Below are 9,236 nucleotides of genomic sequence, written 5' to 3'. Positions count from 1 at the left end.
AGTTAGTAACAAGATGTCATGGGACAAAAACCTTTTGGATCAAGTGAAAATATTACATTGTTAAAATCAAAATGGGTCCCTTTTGAGGTTAGAGAGGAATGTGAGTTTCACAATTTCTTTTTTTAACAACCAGCAGACAGCCAGCTAAATCGTACTCATAAAATACCACTCCAGTTTGGATCTGTCACAAAAATGAAGCATTTAATTGGTGCTAGAAGTGGCAAAGATAAGCTATTCTCATTCCCACACCAAAGGCAGAGGCATCTGTCAGAAAAAGCACTTTTTTGATGGTTTTCTATGTGCTACAAGGGTGAATTCAATTATAGGTAAAAAGACAAAGCAAATGACATGACAAAAGCTTAAAAGCTTAAATGATAATTAAAAACCCAAACTCCTCTAAATCCAGCATGAAAAGCAGGTAGCAGAAGCTTGATCTAAGAGAAATTCTTTCCCATCAGGTTTCCCCCCCATGGATATATTCTATTTTACTTCCATACGGAGTCTGTAAAAAAAAAAAAAAAAAGTACAATTCTTCACAAAACTCTATTGTGACCTTTTAAAATAAAACAACCATGCACTGCTACACTTCTGGAAAGGCAACTATTGGAAAAAAAAAAAAAATAGAAAAATCTCCCCTATCAGTCACGTTATGAAGTGTCTGATGGGGACTGATAGTTTCTCGGGCAAATGCACAGCATACACGTCAGGGCAGCACACCTGGGTGCTGCTGCTTAGGACACAAAATTGTACAGCAAGGTTCATGTCTGCATGCTGTGAGCATGCTTGTGGAACAGAGGGGACATTTCCCAAAGAATAAATGCTCCTTGCCCCTGCAAACTAATAGAAGTTAGTTGCCTCACAGCCATCAGTGCCTTTGGAAAAGTTCCCTCTCATTCTTCGTCCCAGACACATTGCCCTAAAAGTGTCCTGCTGTCTGTCTACACAAATTAGTCAGTCTCTACATTCTTGTTCTCTACAGGACCTCTGGTGTTGGCTGCAGCAAAATCTTTCTAATATTTCATCTCTGGTTATGACTCTCAGCTTTTTAGGGAGGCTGCATTTAGATAAGACACCAACTCAAATACCCCATACTCTAGAGAGGGATCCATTTTGCCACTTTCTTGCAGCTGGCAGCATGTTGTTGACTTTTTTGCAAAGTAAAGAAATAGCCATCTTTGTTTGCATAATAGCTGTTTATATTTTCTTTTTCTTTTATGATGTTTATTTAAGATAGCTTAATAATTTTACTTTCCCCAGATTCACTTGCCTGGAATTAGTTACTTCATTTTTACTGAAAGTAAAATTAAAAAGGTACATAATTAAAAAAGGGACTAATTCTGTCATCTTTACACTGGCAAAATTCCCATGAACTTTGATTACTCGCTAGGAATTTTGCCTGAGAAAACATCATATAATCAATCACTTCATTGCTGCAGATTACATTAAAGAAAAAATGAGCACATACAGAATTCCTGAACACAGAGTCCAAAAATGAAGTGCAAGACACTTTTAGGTTTTAGCAGTTCTGGGATTTAATGTTCATCATTTTTCCCACTCCAGCCCAGGTAAAAGCATTAAGCTGGATAAAAATAATTATTTTCTTGATATCCTAGTCATATCTCTTCTTAGTTTTCATTTTCTACTATGAATTTAAGGACCTAAGAATATGACAAAAGTATTCAATGACCCAAGAACACAAGAAAAATACAAGAAAAGCCCCACTGACCTTTTATTTGGTCCCTAACACTAGGACAGAGTATGAACTGGAGCAAGCATTTTACTGGCACTTGCTACTGAGGCATCTCTCATTCTGGAGGTTGTGGCTTAGGGACATGTGGATCCAGAGGCAGAGTGCAAATTCCTGCATGCTTCCCTTGCAAGACAAAGATTTACTGCCAACAGCACTGGCAGCCTGGGGTGGCGGTGCTGTGGGATGCCCTCCCGCCTGTATGCAGAGCTTGTGCCACCAGCACCAGGCAGAGCGACACCCTGGCTCCAAGGGCTCTCTGCCACATCCTCAGCTTCACCTTCTTCATGGAATCACTCAGAGAAACCACCACTAACCCCTTGCATTTATGCATTTCAGCTCATTTTTAGAAGTAATCTAAGCTCGATGTAGATAGTTTTGGCAGCCAGCTTGAAATATCTGGGACTTAATTTTCAGAAGTGTCAATCTCCCTAGCCTAAGCTGAGGTCCATGGGAGATGTTAGACTGTGACATCTCTTCAAAAACAGCTCCCAAGCCTCTGAATTTGGACATTAGAAATGGAGAAACATACAATTCATGCATCTTTCTGAAATTCTTGGAATTTGTTGTTGAATCCAGCTAAAACCGGGCATTTTTAAGAGCATCTATGTGAATATTTCCCTGGAAGTATGTCTAAAATTGCTGGGAGATATTTTAACTATAACCCATGGGGAGCTATTGATGGTAATAAAAAATACTGTGAGAAGAAAACAGCAGCAAGTGAAACTGCCCTCTCAGAAAGCCCAGGTCTGCTTTGAAGGAAGTGTTGATATTCACCATAAGCCTCAATCATTTCCCAGAGGGCTGTACGGTGCCTTGTAATGACATAATCAAAAAGTAATGGTGTTTTGGACTTAGAGGGAAAAAGAAAGCAGGGCCCGATCCATCTCTCATTGAAATCAAAGCAGACTTTGCTCTTGACTTCAGTGAGAACAGAGTTCTGGACATAATCTGTGTGCATTTTATTTGCACATTTGCTTATCCAGATGATCTTAACTTAACCAATAGCATGTCTAGATGTCTGTCTGGGAGTATGCCTGTAGAAATGCCTAAGTGTGAGTTTATAATGTGGTTTAATTCAAATTATTCTGGCATTTTAAAAACATTTCCAGCTACAAAGGACAGCTTTAGCTGATTTCCACCCCAGAACATACACTTAATTGGTAAAGTTTGTAACTCACATTTCAGGCTGCAATTCATATTCAATTTCATGCAAGCTAGGGACACAGCAGATTTTGCATTTGGGGGGTTAATTTTAAAATGATCTTACTATGCACTCAATTAAAATTTTGCAGCCTTTATTTCAAAATGTGAAAAGCTCTACAAATTACCCAACTCACCAGCTATGGTCCTTGGTTTCCTTGAAGGGAAATTTCTTTGATGACCACAAGAAAATTGCAGTAAATGGCAGGTAAGATTGCCACCACAAGTCTGCTGAAAATACAGGATGAACTCCTGATTGCTTTCGTCATGTGAACAACCCCTTCAGAACAGCCCAAAGTCAGGCAAGGTGGCTTACACCAGGAGTTAATTTAGCCTGCTGGGACTCTTTGCATTACTAAAATGAGCATGATTTTGGCTTGTAAATGGGGGGTAGAATTTTATTTCACTTTCTGAGGGGCATACATCCATTTTAGAGTAAGCCTTTCAGAATAAAAGTTTTCTTCACGTTATAGGAAATGACATTCCTCTTTTAGATTTCCCCTTTCAAAGCATGCCTCAGATTTCTAACTTGTAGCAGAGAGCTTTTGTATAAGTAATAAAAGTCTTTAAAATTAAAATGCTAATCGTAAACAAACCCAAATGCATGAAAGATATAGTCTGACTGCATAACAAAAGAGAATTATATAATTCTATTTGAGTGAAATCTTTCATCTTTGATTTACAGGTTTGAGTCTGCCTATAACTGAAACCATATTGTTCCATATCTTTCATATCATAGCCTTCCCCAAAATCTTGTTTTAATTAAGGTTCCTTTCAGATTTCAGAATAAAAAGCATGACAGTCTTCACTTATGGCTTTAATATATCTTTTGAGTTTGGAAAATATATAAAAATGAACATCACTCACTTTTAAAAGCTGAGCGAGCTATCTAATACTGTAAGTTGAATACTTCAAGGTATCTCCCAGGGTTCATTAGGTGAGAAAGTTGTAAACAAAATAAAAGTTGCTGTAGCAGAGTTTTGTTCATTTGAAGTAGTCTTACATACATGCCCTATCTCTTTCTCTGATGGTAAGGCAACACGTGTAACAGTTTAAGCGTTCATTATCAGCTAAAGGCACAACTCTATGTTACGTTCTCAAACATGGAATTAAACAGCTAAAGTCACATTGCAGGGAGATCTTGCTGCACTTTGGGGATCTAAAATAAAGCCTAAACCCTTTGAAGCTTCTTAAGCAACATCAGTTCTCTTGGTGCAGGACTACATAAAAGAATCAGTTCATATTCACATGACGACCTGTAAAAAACACCTCCAACACAACCTCCACAGAAACACCTGAGCTTCAAATGAGCTGCACACAGTTACTGAAGATCGCTGCTCTTAGAGTCAGGACGCAGAAACATTTCAGAACAAACTAAAAACACGTTTGAAAAGCCATCCATTTTTCAGAGACTACTTGATCTCTGCTGCACATATGGTGAGAGCTACTGTCAGCTACGGAGGGTACAGCACTTTTTTTTAAAGGCAGAGGATCGCTCGTTTTAGAGAATTGTGAATGTGTTTTTATGATAGAAAAGATTACATGAAATGGGGAGGGATGGCCAGGAAAAGGGAAAAGAAAATAAAGCACCACCAAGCACAGTACTTCAGGGATTTATAGTACAAGAAGAAGTGCTTTCCCTTTAGCTAAAATCCCTCATTGTAATTTACACACCTTTCACTTATTCAGCTAAGAACTCGTTACAGGGAGTTAAAAAACGGCATGTAAAGTAAAGGTGGTGTTTTGTTTTTTTCCATTACACAGAGCAAAGAAAACAAATTCTGTTAACAATTTAACACAGTATGAAAAAAAATTACCCAGTAAAAAGTGTCAGAAAGTGATTCATGGAGTTTACCGAGTATTCTGCTGGCTGTTGCAATTCTCATATCTATAATCTATCATGTAGAATTTTGTAATACTCTACTTCACAATTTATGTTGGTGAGTGGGTCAAACAGCATATGAAAAGCATGCTCTAGGCTCTTTCTCCCAAGCCCATTTTACTGTAACTCTAGAATTGTAGCGGTTACATTTAAGAAATCTTTAGGGCTCTTTCAAGTCCATCCAAAGAACAAGTGAAGCTGCTATTCAGAGTTTTGTGCCCAGTGTTTATGTTCCATCTGATCTGTGCCACCCAAGCAGCAGACAAGACATGTCTGAGGGTGCTTTGGGGGGATACACAATGATGTCACCCACAGGAAATATCAGGGAGGACTTGGCACTTCACAAGGCTGGCTCTTCTTCCATGGGCTCGCCAGCAGCTCTGTAAAAATAAACAGGCAATCAGAATACAGCACAAGAGTACACAATGACATTGTAGATTTTCATGCATAATCAAAGCTGATTTTTCAGCTCTCTGATGTTTATTTGTGTTATTCAGCTATCCACAAATAGAGTTTCTTTCCTAGGAAGTATAAACAAATGTCAAGTGGAAAAACATTTTAGATCCAAGCAATCACTGAAAATGTTCCTGTTTATATTAGAATATGTCAGAATATTTTATAACTTTTTGTCCAGAAATGTACATGCTTTGTGTCAACAGTCAAATAATTTCATGAAAAAAATAGCTGTGATACTTTTATTTTACAAGCTTTTGCAACAAAAAATACATGCATTTATTTTTTTAAGTGGGCCCATACCATTAAAACAAAATAGTTCACCAGTAGCCAAGTAGTTAGCAGTGTTTCTTCTGGGGTTCTTCAGTGCTCTGATTTTTGATTCTGTGCTTTCACAAATGCATTGCCTGTCTGCCTGCCTGGGAATTCTCAGAACAAATTCTGGACATGGTCAGCAGATCATCATCATAGAGAAGGTATCAGTAATACCAAAACAGATTATACACATATTTTTTATTTGAAAGCCTCCGGAAAATATGCGGCTTAGGCAGGATGAGCTCTTTAAAACAACCAATAAGAAAATAATCAGGACATATGCTGAGCTGGTGTAAAGTGTCATAATTTCTTGTATCTGACAAGTTACTGCACCTGAGGATTACGCTGGCAATTATAAAATGGGAAGCTTCTGAGATCATGGTGAGACCTCAATATTGAAGGGCATAAAATTTGGACATAAACCATTTTTCACCTCAGTCTGTCAGAATGCCATATGACAAATGAGCTTAAGAACATAAAAATAGTCACTTCAAGCAATTTTGAAATGACGGGATAGTAAAAAGTAAATGCAAATTAATAAATAAGACATTTACCAGTTAAATCTTGTAAGCCAGAATAATAACTGGCTTCAGTAAAACATCCCTCAGAAAGTACAAACTCATGAGATCCCATGGAAAAAAACCGTAATTAATGGGGGCTTGCATGGGCTTTAGTAGTTTATTCAGCAAGGAAGCCAGAGAATTTTAAATGAATCTGGAGTTTATTAAAGTCTTTCCCGATGAGAAATTCAGCAGTGTGTCTTTAAATTATTTTATACAGGTTACTCCTTTATGATTTGGAATGATCACAGAGAGTATGTTGAAAAATATGTCAGATGAATGATATATGAAAAAGAAGATGCTTTTCAGACTAATCATTTCCAAAAGAGTTATTGACCCTAAAAGATTATTAATCTATAAATCTCAAATCTTTTGTTCCTCACCACATGGTGGAGAATGTTTCCCATGTACAGCAACCACTGCAGCTCCCTTGTTCCTGAGAAATTAGATGAAGCCATTTACACTCCCTCCTTTTCCCCTCTTGCATTGTTCTGGCTTGCAGCAGAGACTGCACAGTGGCAGTCAGGGTGGGATGGAGCCCAGTCTGCTGCTGAGATCCTCAAGTGTGATAAAGGATCATGTACCATGTGAGGAATTCATACTGATGGTGTATGATGCTGATGAGCCGACCACAAGCTTCAACTTTCTCCAGCCACTTTCGGAAGACCTGCATGTCCTCTGGCATGACACAAAAGTGCAATAAACCATTGTTAAACATCCAGGACCTTATGGGGCTCTCTGGAAAGAGGATCATTTGGAAGCAGATAACAGTTCAGTTTTTAAGTTCTGCTCTGAGTAAGCAAATGAGGAGATAGTTGTCAATAGATTCCAAATGGATATTGGCAGAGCAGGAAGGAGTGGAGCTCTGGAAGACCTCTGGAAGTTGGGATCTGGGTTATTTATAAGAATCTAGGGAAGCAGTAGGTGCAACAGTCTGTTCACATGTATTTGGCTTCTGGGACTGACTTCTCATGACCATAGCACAACTGAGAGATGATCTCATTCAGGGTTTTAGTCCTGGGCAACTTTTCCCTGACAAGGATGCTTTTGAGTGCCAGGACTGGCCTTGAGTGCTCTATTCTAACATACTCCAATATATTGCTACAATATGCCATTACTGTGCATCAGCCAGAGCCTAAGCACCAATTGAATTTTTTGTATGCAGGTGCCAGACACAAGGTCCTGTTTGGCAAAGGAGAGGAGGTTGGGGTGTCCTGGCAAATCCAGCTGTTTTCTCTCAGTGTGGGTACTCTCACAGCCTTCTTGTCTCCTTTGGAAGACTTATGTGTATGCTTTAACTTAATTTTATTATTGTCAGAGAAGTCACTGGATCTAGCCAACGGCTTATCATTAAAAACATATATTTTTAAGGGGTAATGGCTTAGGCCAGAGTTTTGTGTGAGAGCTAGTAAAGTTTTAAGGCCCTCAGTACATAGAGAAAAATGCTATAGTCCCATAACACTGAGCGGTGAATCAGTATATACCCGTTCTGCTGAAATCAAAAGTTCTCCAACAAAAATCAAGGGGGCAGAGTCTGACAAGCCACATTTATGTTCCTTCAGTTATGTCACTGTTAGTTACATCAGCTCAGTCATTCTTCCTGTAGCTGTCAAGAAGCTGGCATAAAAACATAAAACAGGCAAAAACCCCTTTCCTGTACTGTATGCACTGACTGGTTCCTCAGAGATGCAGCTGTGAGCTTGGGTCTGATCTGGACTGATTCCATGCAGTCAGCAGATTCAGAAAGACACCAGTTGGGACTGTAATGATTGTAGAACTACAACTGTGATTTTTCATTAAGGCTTCGATGTGGCTTGCTTAAACTGCAAGTTCCTAGGAACAGAGCCCTTGTGCATTAACTCTGCTTTGGTGTGCTGGAAAGAGTGCTCACCTATAGCTCTCGATATGTGCAATTCACACTATGGCAGAATGAAATAGTCTCTCTGCAGTTAATGCTAAACAAAACGATTCCCTTTAAGCCTTAAAACAAAAGAAATAGATGAGGCAAAAATCCTAACATATGGATAGAATCTGGCAAAATGGGTGACATCTTAAGTATTGTTCTGTGGCAGTTGAGAATCAATAGCAAACATATTATTTATGGGAATATTATTTAAAATAGTTCATATCTACAGTTTAAAAAAACTTAATATTTAGGAATATAGATAAACCCTGTACAACATCCAAAAAAAAAAAATAGTTTCTCTTACCTTATTTTTTGAATTAGAATTACAGAGATTCCTCATAGCTACATCATCACACACATAAAAATAAAAATTCAAGGTATGTTTCCAAGTCACAGAAACTGCTGAACAAAAGATAGATTTTCTGGCATGGTATGGCTGTTTTATGCCATAATCTGTTCCTAATTTAACTCAGCTGTCTCAGAGAAGATCATTGTAATTGAAAAGTGATCCTCTGGTAGCAGAGAGCTGGGGAAAAAGAGGTACATTTCTATACCATGGAGATGATTCAGAGAGTGTCTAAAGACATCATATAAGAGATCCTGAGTAAGTATATATCCTAGTAAAAATAGACTTTGTATGGATTAAAGAAAAAGGAACTAAAAGTAAAAATCATCATAGTTTAAGAGCAGAATAACTAACAATGCGTATACTCTCAACAGAGGATGTAATGTCCAAATAAGGCAAATTAATAAAGTATTAACTCTGGAAAGTTAAATATAAACCCTCAATGAGGCAGGTCAAAGGAAAGTCTAAAGAGCAACATGTTAAAGGCATGAAAACTAATAATAGAAAGGTCTTTCAAAATACATCAGAAGAAATGATCAAAGCATAAACAGAGCATCAAGGAAGGTAGACCGCAAAAGCAAAATTAACTATTTATAACTGTGTTCACTAGAGAAGTGTCAGGGAGATTTTATTATTTGCAGATGAACTATCTTAAACTGAATCAGCACTAGAACAAACTGATATATCAAACATTGTCAAATTGCTAAAAGCAGAAGATATTTGTCCACTGAGTTCTAGGGGAATGCAATTCTGATGTTGCTAAAGAAGTAATTATTGAGCATATTCTACTGCTTAATTCAGCATCCATGCAAGAGGTAGAGATG

At 37.9% G+C, this 9,236-nt stretch overlaps 1 protein-coding gene across 16 annotated transcripts in view; it reads right to left on the bottom strand.

Moving 5' to 3' along the window:
• Nucleotides 1-552: 552 nt before the first annotated feature.
• The window catches only part of HDAC9 (histone deacetylase 9), a 489,493-nt gene continuing 480,809 nt past the window's right edge, over nucleotides 553-9,236 (bottom strand). For 10 of the 16 annotated variants that reach the window (XM_074900381.1, XM_074900380.1, XM_074900387.1 and 7 more), the window contains one exon: nucleotides 554-5,212. In XM_074900381.1, coding sequence (XP_074756482.1) covers nucleotides 5,173-5,212 — 40 coding nt within the window. In that variant the 3' untranslated portion in view covers nucleotides 554-5,172. Of the gene's footprint in view, nucleotides 5,213-9,236 lie in introns of all 16 variants that reach the window. The other 6 variants (XM_074900377.1, XM_074900378.1, XM_074900388.1 and 3 more) reach the window with 3 other exon arrangements.

This window comes from Athene noctua, chromosome 2 (genome assembly GCF_965140245.1).
Source record: "Athene noctua chromosome 2, bAthNoc1.hap1.1, whole genome shotgun sequence".
Classification (NCBI taxonomy): domain Eukaryota; kingdom Metazoa; phylum Chordata; class Aves; order Strigiformes; family Strigidae; genus Athene; species Athene noctua.
This window is presented reverse-complemented; position numbering and strand designations above follow the sequence as displayed.